The 13,003-nt window shown below is 54.4% G+C and overlaps 1 protein-coding gene across 8 annotated transcripts in view; it reads right to left on the bottom strand.

The window, feature by feature from the left end:
• The window catches only part of Jade2 (jade family PHD finger 2), a 51,082-nt gene extending 40,570 nt beyond the window's left edge, over window positions 1-10,512 (bottom strand). Inside the window, exons 1-3 of one of the 8 annotated variants that reach the window (XM_026780137.1) lie at window positions 8,724-9,203; window positions 6,318-6,401; window positions 483-544 (exon numbers count right to left, since the gene is read on the bottom strand). In XM_026780137.1, the coding sequence (XP_026635938.1) occupies window positions 483-544; window positions 6,318-6,401; window positions 8,724-8,851 (274 nt within the window). In that variant the 5' untranslated portion in view covers window positions 8,852-9,203. Of the gene's footprint in view, window positions 1-482; window positions 545-6,317; window positions 6,402-7,321; window positions 7,349-7,959; window positions 8,171-8,438; window positions 8,536-8,723; window positions 9,204-9,611; window positions 9,699-10,322; window positions 10,415-10,491 lie in introns of those variants that run through there. The other 7 variants (XM_026780135.1, XM_005350117.3, XM_013347350.2 and 4 more) reach the window with 7 other exon arrangements.
• Window positions 10,513-13,003: the final 2,491 nt, after the last annotated feature.

The raw sequence follows: 13,003 nt of genomic DNA, 5'->3' as shown, positions 1-13,003 counted from the left end.
CGATAGGAATCCTCTGATCAGAGTTTGCCACTGGTTACGAAGTTACTTGTTCTATTTTAATAATTAACTAACTATAATAAAGGGCTACAAAGCGTCTGTTTTGGAGAGACTCCTAAAAGGGTCCCCACTCAATAGAAAGCCAAAGAATTAATTTTCTTCTCCTCTATCAGGCAACAGCAAATACCCTGAGGGTCAGAGTTGGTCTATTCTGATCAGAAGGAAGGCGTACCTAGAGGGTGGGGTCCCCAAAGGGGATGGTGAGGCTCTGGTTAGGGCAGGGACTGGCTACCTCAGTGGCAGAGGAACCTGACTTGAATTGGTCTCACCCATGTGACAGCCCTGGGCTGAACTGAATGGAGGGTCAGCCTCCTCCTACCAAGTCTTTGGGCCTGCCAGTATTCCTTATAGGCTGTCCCTCTAGAGCCTTAGGTGGGAGGGCCTTACTATCAGTGGTATCGGAGCCCCAGGTGGGAGGGCCTTACTGTCAGTGGTATCGGAGTTCTCACTGCTGATGGAGTATTTTCGCCTCTTCTCTTCCATCTGCAACAGAAGGCAAGAAGGGTCATTACCTTCACAGACATCCAAGGAAATCCTCAGTCTTTCTGGAAAACACCCCATCAGCTGCATCCTTGACCCACACGTTCATTCAGAGAAGGATAAGGGCACGCCTCTCTTCCAGCCTCATCCTTCCCCGACCTACTCACAGGGCCAACATTTGTTAAAGGTTCTGACAAGAAGTCTGTCCAGTGGACAGGACTGCAGAGAGACCAGCAGGCACAAACCGAAAGGTGACAATGACCACTCAAGTCCCGGTTCCCAGTCAATGAAATGAGCTGACCAGAAAATATCACCTACTGCAGGTACCTCCTGCGCATCCCTAGAGGGAGGAGGGAGAAGAGGGAATAGGGATGATTCTGCCAGGACCATGCTCTCAAGGTAAGGCACAAACCATGATTGAAGCCAAATCCTGAGCATAGTGGCTACTGGGCTGTGGAAACAGGGTAGCAGGTCCTTTCTCAGATAAAATGTAATCCTACTTTATCTCAACCGCACTATCTAACTTCTCAGACACTAAGGGTGGCTCTCTCACACGACCCTCAGAACCTCATCCACAGGGCTGAGCGCCGGACAGCTGATGTAAGATCCAGCTCCATTTACAGATGATGCTTGCCTCATCCCACTCCTAACTGTCTGGATGGAGATGAGCATCGAACCCCAGAGTCTATGGCTGGATCCCCAAGGTTACCCTGAGCTCCTTTTGTGCAAAGAATCAGCTTCAACCTGGAAAGCTGTGCCTTTCCATTTCTTCCCCAGGTCTTGCAAAAGTCTGAATGGTGGAGCCCGCTTGGTTAATACCAAGTCGCGTCAAGGGACTCCCACCACATTCCCGCTCAGTCCTAGAATGGCCTCACAACAGCCGGTGACCCCCTATCCCCGTCCTCTCTCTAGACAGTCCTTGTCAAACTATGGGGTGCCCCTGTCTACCTTCCTGTACTGCCGCAGAGACCCTGGAACATCCACTCACCCAGTGGGGAGGACGCTTACCCGATCTCTGGGCCAACCACAATGACCTTCCTGCTTTACCCTTGACCTCAAGTAGGTGCCTCTCTTACCCACTGTCCCCCAAGGGAATGAGAGGAGCCCAATGGGGCTGCCTGTTTGCTGTCCAGTGTTTCTTAAAGGCCAAGAGAGTGAAAGACACATGCCAGAGCAAGCAACCCAAGAGGAAGGAACAATGAAGACCTGTTCTTTATGGCAGATGGGGAGGGGGGTGTGTCCCTAGCACACAAGAACACCATGGGGAATCTCAGGATAGCCCTTGGTTAATAGTGTATATGGCAACTGCCTTCCCCTCACTCTTAGAACCTAAGGGATGAGGAAACCGAGGCTCAGGAGTTACCCAAGGTGACAATGTTTGTACCAGACTTCACCTTTTGTGACCTCCAGGATCTGAGGAAGGCTGGCTTTCTAAAGAACTCTAGCCTTGGCCCACATATGGGCCCACTTAGCCCTGTCGCTGGTGTGGCAGTAAATTCACCCCTCCAGCTCCTCCATCAACCCTGTCCAGGAACTGCTCTCATTTCCAAGGAGGGCAACAGTATTTCTAAACTAGGAGCTCCTGCAGCACTAAGAGTTGGCTGGGGGCTGAGGGCAGAGCTCAGTAGCCACCTGCGGTGTGCTTAGGCACAAGTCCCTGGGTGTGACCTCCAATCCAGGAGGAAGAGGAGCAGGAGCTATGGATTTAGGCGTGTTGGGTTCAGATCCTAGCCCTACCGGTAGCTCACAAGGCCAGAGGTCTTGGCAAAGACATACTTCCCCCAGGAGGTAAACTGGATCTGATTTCCCCATACATTTGAATTTAAAAAGCTGGCGACTGAGTCAGGATTTGAAGAACACCCTGAGAGGGCCAAACGAAACACATTTGTTGGCTAGAATCAGCTGGCCAGACTCAGTGAGAAGCACTGTCAGCACAGCGGCTGGAGCGCTGCACGGGTACTAACTAGCTAGTAAAGGCGCGCACAGGTGGCCTTGAGCCAGAATGGGGAGCCCTACCAGGGCCAGCCCTTTGGAAAGAACAGGCAGTGACCATGGCTGCCCATGCCCTTCTCATAGTGCTGGGTCTTTGTCCAGAGACCAACAGGTGACCCTGTCAGCTTGCAGACCTACACCCGGCCTCCTCAATGAGGCAGCCCCTTCGTGTTATAAACCACATGGCACGCTGGCAAGAATGGGGACAGTTAACAGGCAGGAGTGACAGAGCTGCCATCAGCCTGGCCTTGGGTTTTCCCAGCTCTCCCCAGGCACGGTCTGTTCCGGCAAATGACTCCAGTGGCACTAGGCACTTGCTTTTGAAGGAAGTAGGTAGTCCTGAAATCCTGTCTGTAGAGGAGAGTCTGAGCAAGAAGGATCTTCTGGGTCCACTGCACTTCCCATGCCACCCCAGGATAGCAACACACACGGGGAACTCTCTGGACTGTGGGTGACCAAAGGGCCCTCAACAGAGCAGTAGTGGCCCATGGCCTCCGTGTCTCCTCTGCACCAGTCAACCTCTGGCCAGTCCCGTGCACACCCACTCCAGCTCCACGATTATCCCACTGGGTCACGCCCATCTCACCTCCCATCTAGTCCATTCATTTCCTTGCTCTCGCTACCACGTTCGCCACGGACTCATAACTCCACACGGCAATCAAAGAAATCTTTAAAGCATAAAGCCTATCATACCGCCAACTCCTGCCCCCCACCCCCAAACTCTTTCACAGGCTTCCAGCTGATTCAAGGCCAAATTCTCATCTCCTCTCCAGAGCCTACACCAATTTGGACCCTGCCTACCTCAAGGTTGACAGTGACTACCCCCTTCCTTCCTCACTACGTCCCAACACAGTGACCTCCCTTTCGTAAGACTGGGGACTGAACCTAGGACCCCTCGTTCACGAAAGAACGCTACCACTCAACCACAGCCGCAGCCCCTGCCTCTCTTTTTTTTCTCTTACAGTCAACGGTTCTCCATGCTTCCAGACCCGGGCACAAGCTGGGTCGGCTGCCCATGTCAATCACTGCCCATTACCCTGCTTAGAGAAATCAGCTGCCCTGTTTCTGTCTTCGGAGAACCCATCAGTGTGTGGAGCTACCCTCCAATTGTCCTCCTCGGGAATGAGTAAGAGCTGTCTGGCTAGAACGCCAGGAACCCTCTCAAGGGTTAAGCCCAGCGCGGGCTCCTACCTCCTCTGCTTCTCTTAGCAGACAGAATTGGACCCAGGATCATGGGGAACACTGAGCAAACTCTGCTCCCTCCCTCCTGGTGTGTCAGGACCACACAGCCCAGCTGGCCGGCCTGCTGCTGGCAGACACCAACACCCCAGCCCAAGATTCCCTCCTGTTTCCACAGTTCCTCTTTCCCAGTCTTGACCCTACACATTTTCCAGGCAGCTTTATTTGGTTGGGCTCCTGGCTAATAACCAATGTCAACTCAGTAATAGGGCAGCAATTTGGTGGCAGATGTTTTCTTGGCAGCACAGGCCATCGTCTTTAGTCCCCACTAAAGTTCTGGCCCTGGAACACCACTGCCCAATGCCAGTCTCTTTTAAAGATGTCTCTGCAAATAAATTCAAATAAACACCCTGGGCCTCCATTAACGCCCTCCCAGCTGACCCTGGGAACAGTGGGTCTTTCAGGCTAGCTACTGCAGCCACTCCCTGGGGCAGTTAAAACACCCCAACCTGGCCTCCGGCCTCTCTTCTCCAGAGGCCACTAGGCCTGCCCTCACAGACACAGCAGGATTCCGTCCTCCTGAAAAAAAAAGTGGGGGTGGGGGACCTTCAAGCAGGCAGTTTACCATTCCAGACACAATCTCTCAGAGAGAAACAAAAACTCTCCCTGTCTGAGGCAGACCGCGAAGGCGTGTGTGTAATAAGATGCTAATACAATTTAATGATATTTCGGCTGGAAAACCTGTCCTCAGAGCCTCCTTGTGCAAGGAAGGCCAGACATTCAGAAAACAAGAGCTCGCGCACTCCTTAACCGCTTCAAACGGGGGTCACAGCCCCACTCTTTCCCATCTCTCATTAACTTTAATGCCTTCTTGGGGACAATAATTGCAGATACAGAAAGTGCTTTTGTGCGCACAGGGCAGAGGGCGGCTGTCTGTAACTGTCAACTCTACTTCTCCAAGCCCTAGGGGAACCTGAACCCTCTCCTACCACATCACTGCCTACCTGCAATTATAAGAGTCCCCACCAGGCTCCAGCTTCCAGCGCCTACATGCACTGTGCAGGACAGCTCTAGGGACTCAACCAAGGAGATTCCACGAATGTGATGGGTTCTGTCTAATCTGTCATTTGTAATTCCTCATCCTTATTCCCCACCCCCCCAATATCCAGGGCAAAACTCAGTGGACTGTTCTAAGTCTAGCTGCCCATGGGCACCTGTTGGATGCTTCTCATCTCTTCTGCACAGAAGACAGTTGTCTTGCTGGCCTAGCCTGGAGCTGACAGCAAAGGCCAGGGTGTAGATAATGAACTGGCTAGCCTCAGTTCATTAAGAGCAAGACTGGCTGCCACGGTGCGGATGCTACCACACGCCTCACTTCGGGCTTTTCCCCCTTCCCTTTTCATTGGGGCGATGGAGATTGAACCCAGGGCCTTGCACTCGCTAGACCAACTACATCCTCAGTCTCAGGGTGAGTCTTTAAGACAGTCGTTCATTTCCTATGCTCACTTAGACAGGAATTATCATCAATCCCACTGGCTGATAAACTGAGATTCACAGTGCCTTTGCCATTGCTGGAAACTCCATTCAAACCTAGGCCAGCTGGCTGCCCCGTCACGGGGCTCAGGTCTGTAGGGAGACCTTCAGTTCCTAGCATGAATGGAAGTTTTCCAAACTCCAATGGGATGGCTGAGGGGAAGAGGTGAGGACTGCCTGAGGCCCCAGAACCAACCTCCCTTAGTGCCTAAACTTTGAGCTTAGACCCACCACTTCAGAGTTTAAGTCACATGACACAGGTCTCATATTGGGACAAGTCAAAGTTATGTCCCAAAGTTATCTGGCCTCCTCTCATCCAACTTAAACATCCATGAAATTTCCAGTGGGCCTGTTGCACACTCAGTGAAGTACCTGATGGGTGCGGAAGACAACCAGCCACCTTCTAGTCTAACAGAAACACTGGCTGTAAATACCAGAACACGCCGCCCACCACCTCAAAAATAGAGGAGTCAGTGTCAAAGGCTTAACTTGGATAGTAAGGAACACTAGGGAGCTGGGGAAATCACATATCCAAACTGTCAGCACGAGCTAAATGCTGAGATACCATAGACTCTTGGGTAAGAGTCACCGGCCATCTAGCCCAGCAATTTGGGAAATGGAAAAGCTTGTTGGATGGGAAAACATTTGCTGTATCCAGAGTCCAAATAACCCTGTCCTTAAACACTTCATCTGTGAAGAGTGCTGGGAAGACCCTTGGCCAAACAGTTTCAAAACCAACATTCGCTGGTGAGTCCTGCTGCGCAGGGTGAGGACTTCCCTCTACCAAGCATTTGCTGTGGAACCAAATGCTTTTCCACTCCAAACAACAGCCAACAGCACTTGGAACTACGGAGGAGAGGGCTCCAGATCAAACAAACATCCTCCCCCACCACCACCATGCAAACTTTCTCAATAAATTATTCGCCCGCTTCGGATCAAAGCCTGTTTTTGCAGCCTGTGACCTAAAAAGCAAATAGCATAGCCTAAACATGAAAGCCTTCCTCCTTGACTGGGTCAGTTTTATTACTCATTCACACCCCCCCTTACAGTTTATTCTGTTATTTTCCTCCTCTGCTTTAGTGGATTGCTCTGCGAGTCCCAACCCGCCCAAGGAAAATGGGACAATTGGTCCAGGAGGGTTGGTGTGTTCGCTTGGGGCACTAAGGGGAAAAAAGAAATCAGGCTAGGGAAAAAGAAGTCAGTACCCTGGGAACCCAGGAAGCAGGGCCAGGCCCGGTTGGCAGCCCGCTGCCTGGCCCTCCTGCCAAATGTCCTACTGGGAATTTTACCAGTGAGATGAGACAGTGCCACTTTGGGAGGAGAACCCACCTCCCAAACTCGGGCCTGTTTGCAAATATAAATGTTTAAGGGTACACCCCAACTGTTCTTTCTGGCTCAAAACTCTTCATTTCAAAAAGGGGCTCCCTAACCCCTCCTGCACTTCTCTGAAAACAATCATAATCCCTCCCACTGACCTCTTGCAAACTACCTCTGGGTAAAACTTTGTACCTCGGAATTCTGCAGATGGGGGGGGGTGGTGCTAGGGGCAAGGGTGAAGTTTGGAAATCTTCAGAGACCTGAGATGGCCAGTGCAATGTACTGTCGGGCATAAAGAAACCCGGCGCCCCTCCCCCGCCCCCCAGCAGGAGGCCTGAGGCCAAGCTGGTTTAAAAAAAAAAAGTGCCCAGGCCGGCTGCAGTCGCTAAGGGGATTAGAAGGTTGCGCGCCTCCAGCCTGCCCCTGGTGGCGGGCGATGGGCACGCAGGTTGAAGGCGCGCCGGCGTGATTCCGACCGCGGGAGCTGGGAGGAGGAGCCGGAGGTGGCTGCGGGGGGCTCCGGCCCAGGCGTAGGAAGGGCAAGAGGCGGTTCGGGCCGGGGGCGGTGCCAGGAGGTGGGTGGGCTTGGCGCCCGAGGCGGGGGAGGGCTCTAGGGGGACTCTGGGAAGGGCAACTGAGCCCCGGGTGGGGGCAGGGGTGCTGAGTGGGGTAGAGGTGTGCATTAGGGGTACCGGGTAGGGTTGGCTGGGCCTCTCTGTAAGGTAAAGAGAAGCCTCCAAGCCGGTTTTGCAAATGTCCTCACCCTCCGACAGAACAGCTACGAGTCGCCAAGCTGACCCAGGATAAGCTCTTGCCCGGAGAAGGGGGTGTCTCGGGACCCAGGGAAGGGCGGGAAGGGACCGTGGGGAGCTACAAGTCTGCACCCTGGCTGGGAGTGGGCGTGCGAGAGCCGCTCCGCAGGCGCAGGCAAGTGGGTGGGAAGGAGGGAGGGAGAGGGAGGAAGGAGGTGAGCAGGGAAGATGCCACTGCCGGGGGCGGGGCGGGGCCGGGGATCCGCCGGAGGGACTGCAGCAGTGCTTGGTGGGGGCGGGGGCTGCAATGTCACTCATTTTGGGGTCAGGTGCGTGTGTCCTAAGCAGGGCTCGCCACTTGCCCACTGCTCCTAGGTACCACCCAGAGTGTAAGGGCGGAGGGCAGGGAGCTGCAGAGTACTCCCCAAAGCGGGACGCGAACCGGCAGAGTTGAGAGAAGGTAAACAAGGGCCACGCCCCCTGCCGTCGCCCCGTGAGCGCGCACCCGCCGCTCCTGCCGTCGCCGGTACATTTCCACTCTAGCAGCAGCGCCTCTTCCCCCACCGGACTCCCGCGCAACCCCGAACGGCTTCTGCCCCCTACCCCCAGTACGCACCCTAGCTACCTGGGCTGCGTATCTTGCACTCACCTGGGAAGGTTGTCCCCCGCCCCTCAAAAATAAAAAAAAAACAACTAATTTGTGTAATGTCTCTGAGCTCAGAAACCGAGCATGCTGCCCCCGCGTGCAGCGCCCGCGTGCACCCAGCCTGGAAAGGGGGCGCAGGGCGGAGGCGGTGGCCCCCGGAAGGTGTCTAGGACTGGACCGGCTGCACGTGAGCCCAGCGCGGGGTCATGTGCATCGGCTCAGTCCGGTTCGGCACCCGGACGTGCTGCGTATCAACAAAATGAAACTCGGGGAAACAGAAGGGCAGATAGCTCCGGGTTTCCGTGCCCTGCTTCCCAACCGCTCGGCCTCCCCACCCCGCACCCCGGTCCCGCCGCAGCCCCTCGGGCCAGCCGGAGCCCGAGAGGCAACTTGCAGCGCAAGCACCCCCACCCGCCCGCGCCCCCTCGCCGGCCCAGGGGCGCTTTGCCGCAGTCATTAATAAAGAAGGTCGCCAGGCTCACCCTTCCAAAAGTTGTTGCATGTGCCCCTCTCAGCCTCCCCGCACTGTACTCTTTAAAACACGGCTGACCAACATGCGCAATCTCTCTCCCCAGTGCTGTGCGTCCCCCCCCCACCCCCCGCGCTGGCTTCCTAGAACAGGCAGCCAGCAAGAGAGAGAGGGAGCGAGTGAGCAAGAGAGAGAGGGAGCGAGGAGCACTGGCAGATCTGTTGCAAAAAAAAAAAGAAACCCACAAAATACTGCCGTTGAGATGCGCAGGGCCCATTCGCTGGGGGCTGGCTCTTACCTTGCTCCGCGGTGCCCTCCCGAGGGGCGCTGCCCTCGGCTACGCGCCGCGGCGGGGGCCGGCGCGGGAAGGATGCTCCCGAAGCCAGGAGCTCCTGGGGCCGGCGCGGGAGGGCGGGGGGCGCGCATCCATCCGGGGTCGTGGCGAGGGAGGCGACCGGGCCGCAGCGTCCCCAAGCCCCGCACCCCTGCTGGGAATACGGTCAGCCCTCCATCCCTGAGCTGGTGCCTCTAGGAGTGGGCGCAAAGTAACTCCATGGACGCTACTCACCCCCCCAAAAAATAGCCTCCAACTGCGATGGCCGCGGTCGGCACCATTCACCAACCCCCTGTGTATGTTTCTGTTTCTTTTTAAACCAAGACTTCCTTGTGATCTCTTTAGAGGAGAAAAAAAATGTGTTGGGGTGGGGGTGGGGTGGGGGCGGGCAGGAGGAGAGGGAGGGGGAGTAGCCACTTTTTTCTAATTCACTCGGATCTCCGCTCCCGGCACCCCCTCGCCGTGTCCCCCCCCCCTTCTCGCCCAGTTGTTTGGCTCCGGCGACAGTCCCAGGTAGCGTTGCGGGCCCCCCCCCGCGGGGGGGTGCCCTGCATGGTCCCCTGCCCGCTTGCACGCGGGGCCGGACTCCTCGTGGACTCCGGGGCGCCCCCAGCCCGCCCTGTCCCCAGGGCCGGGCCCGAGCGCCGGCTGAGCCCGTGCAAGTCCCATCAGGTCGGCTCACACTTCACACACTCACACACATACCCCGCCCCTCCACTCGCTCACTCACACTTTCTGCTCACACCCCGCCCCCTTCGCGCCCCAGACCCAGGCGGAGCCCCCCACAACCTTAAAAAAAAAAAAGCAAGCTTATACTTAAAAAAATCTTTTGGCGCCATATTAATGACGTACTTAAAATTTGCCATTTCTCCCTGCGTCAAAAAGACGTTTCTTCGCAAATAACAGCCTGGAGGCGACACTCGCGGAGGAAACGAGGCTTGCACGGAGTACCCCGCCCGCCCGCCCCACCCCCCGGGACTCCGGAGCTGGAAGACCCTAGCCCTTCGCCAGGTTTAGGAATCACTGGTTTTAAAATCGGAATCGAATAAATCGCGTGGCGTTTTTTGCAGCGCCAGAAGTGAGCAGAAAGTGCTGGCAGGAGTGCAGGGGAGGGGCGCGCATGGGGCTGGGGGGAGGGGGCGCGGTCCTCCTCCCCCACCCACACCAAATGCAAACTAGCATCCCAGGCTGGGAAACTTGAAATTGTGGGCGACCTCCGGTAGAAAAGGGCTGCGGGGGGGGGGGGTCCCTTCTTGGGCTCGTTGCCCCCTCCCCCTCGCGGGTGCCTCCTGGCGCCTGGTGCTGCCCTGCATTTCCGGGGGGGGGGGGAGTGAGGCGCGCTGTGATGGGTGGGTGGCTAGGAGGGTGGCAGCGCGTCCTAGCCTCAGGCGGAGTTTGCCCCCGGACACCCCCTTCCTTCTGCCTCGTGCCTCTTATAACCGCAAAGGGTTAAAAACCGAGGGGCAACTTCCCAGGGCTGGTACTTGGCGGTGAAGCGGGGCGCCCCTCTCCCCACCCTCTCCTCCTCGCCCCTCCTCCTCCGACTCCACTTCCCGACTTGACCTTGTGGTGCACAAACAGTGCTCTCCAATCCGCGCAGTTTCTGGAAGAAGAGCCTGCGCTCGCCAGGCGGGCGGGCTGTCGGGCTGCTAGCCGGCAGTGGCGGAGCCTTGGGTCGGTTCCCTGAGCTGCGGGCCACACCCACCCAACCCGCTGCGCTCGGGGAGCTCACCTTCTCTCTAGGAAGGAAAAGGGCAGGCCTCCTGGATGGGTAGGCACGTGGGGGGCAACCTTCTGCCTCCTGGGAATGCTCCAGCTGGGGAGGTTGGTTGGCTTTGGGCTGAGGTTTGGAGAAGCCTGGCCCAGCATCTCCAAACCATCTCCTCCTTGCCAAGGCTTTCTGCCCCCTCCAAGATAATCCAATGATTTTTTTTTCCTTCCTTCACCTTTGTTTTTGAAGGCAGGTGGATGAGTTTTAAATCCCTTTCCCTCTCCAAGACTTAAGGTTGTTTATTTTTCCTTTCCCCTCCACTACCCCCCCCCTTGCATGGAAAGATAAATATTCAATTTACGTAAGATGACATTTATGTGACAATTAAGAAGATTCCCCATGGAATGTTGTGAACACATTTGCTTATAGGAGAAATAAATCTAATAATAAACAAACTCATAACAGCTCAAATCCTCTGAAAGGGAGGGTGTCTGTGCAACAAAGAGGGGCATGATGAATGCGGAAAGAAGCGCTTTCGGCAACAAGAAAGAAATATGAACTCAGAAGAGAGCCACCAGCAGAATTTCTCTTCTTTGGCCTTCATTCACAAAGTTTGAAGAGGCTTGTTTGGCAAGAGGAGGGGGGCTTATTATCACCTCACAGTTAGCCCTGGCTAGGCTCTGGCTCTCAATGGTTCACTGAGAAGATTTTCCCAGGCCAAGGTCACTGTCTGCTAACAGGTGTTGCAGGCTGGGCGTGCCTCGCAGCACGGTTAATGGCTACTAATCCTGGCTTTCCTTTTCAGAAGGCCACGTGAAGCAGCCACCAAGTACCTCTCTCTGGATCTGTTTTTCACCTTTGATGAGCTGAAGGTTCCAGAGAGCGCACGTGCACGCGCACGTGTGTATAAATATGTAAATTGACATCCTGGATAAGTAAAGCAGGACCGGGTTCAGAGTGCACGGTGGTACCCGAGGGCTTTGCAACTGTTTTCTTTCTTATACTCTATTTATTTTTTAAAAAATTATTCTTAATTAGGTATAGGTGTATGTGCACCTACTTTTTAAAAATTTATTTTCGTTTTATTGGCGTTTTGCCTGTGTGTATGTGTGTATGAGGGGGGTTGATTCTGGAGTTATAGACAGTTATGAGCTGCCGTGTGGGTGCTGGGAATTGAACCTGGGTCCCCTGAAAGAGCAGTCAGTGCTCTTAACGGACGGAGCCATCTCTCCAGCCCCTGCATACCTCCTTTTAATTGTGTGTCAGCATGTGTGCAGGTGCACATGAGTGCCAGGTGAGACAGGCCAGAGGCATGGGAGCCCTGTAGCTGGAGTTACAGATGGTTGTGAGCCACCTGGTGTGTGTGCTGAGCCCTGAACTCAGGTCCTTTGGAAGAGCAGCAAGTATTCCTGACCACTGAGCCATCTCTCCAACCCCTGCTTTTTGTGTTTGCTGTTGCTGCTGCTGATTGAAACCAGGGCTTTGCCCATTCGGGGTGAGAACAAGAGGATACTACTGTCTATCTTTCCTGAGGATACAGACAAGAATTCCCAGTGTGGGCAGAAAGGACTAGAGGAGGAAACTGTGGGAAATAATGGGCTACATGGTCAAGGTCCTGACAACAGTGCCAGCCATGAATCTGGGATGTAAGTAGAGGCACACTGCATAGAGACAGTCTAAAGGGATCCGCAGGTTTGGTCTGCTGCTTGGAGCTTCTGTATAGGACAGGATAGAACAGGGCAGGTTGTTTCCCCTGGTCAGCAGGAACCCATGAACTGAAATGGGAAAAATGTCTTGGCAAGGAGTTATAGAATGACCTAGAGAGATGGTAGAGGTATTGAATGAGCGTTTCATGAGTGTGTGCTTCTTGCTGTGCCCTGTGCAGAAGCTATTCCATTTCCCCCTCGCAGAAGCCCATCAGCCCCATTCAGAAAGACTTCAGTAACTCAACAGTAATCATATAACTGCTGGTAGTGAGTAGATACCTCAGTCCAGATGACCTTGACCACAGCGTGGCTGCCCTTCGCTGCAGTCTAGAAATAAAAAGTAGCATTATTATATAGTTTGTGATTGATCTTAGCAAGAACAACTGCTCTATTTAGTCCTTGAAATAGTTCTTTAACTTGAGACCCTATCTGGCCCCCCTAAAGAGTCCTTAGGAGGTCAGGCAGTGGTGGCAAATGTCTTTAATGCCAGCACTTGAGAGGCAGAGGCAGGTGAATCTCAGTGAGTTCGATGCCAGTCCTGGTCTATAAAGCGAGTTCCAGGACAGCCAGGGTTGTTACACAGAGAAACCCTGCCTTGAGAAAAGAAAGAAAGAGAGAAAGGAAGAAAGGGAGTCCTTAGGAGACACTGCTGGTTTAGGGCCAAAATCCCCTCTGGTCGTTGACTTTCCCACAGCTCTGTGCTATTGTCTAAGGTGAACCTTGGAAGTGTCAACAAAATGATAACAACAAAGCTAATTTTAATTCCATATTCGTTATAAAAGTTTCACAAGCCACTCATCACTCATTAACTTTTTTGAAAAAAGTGA

This window comes from Microtus ochrogaster, chromosome 7, assembly GCF_000317375.1.
Source record: "Microtus ochrogaster isolate Prairie Vole_2 chromosome 7, MicOch1.0, whole genome shotgun sequence".
Taxonomy (NCBI): domain Eukaryota; kingdom Metazoa; phylum Chordata; class Mammalia; order Rodentia; family Cricetidae; genus Microtus; species Microtus ochrogaster.
Note: the sequence above shows the minus strand (reverse complement) of the source record. Positions and strands in the feature narration are given on the sequence as shown.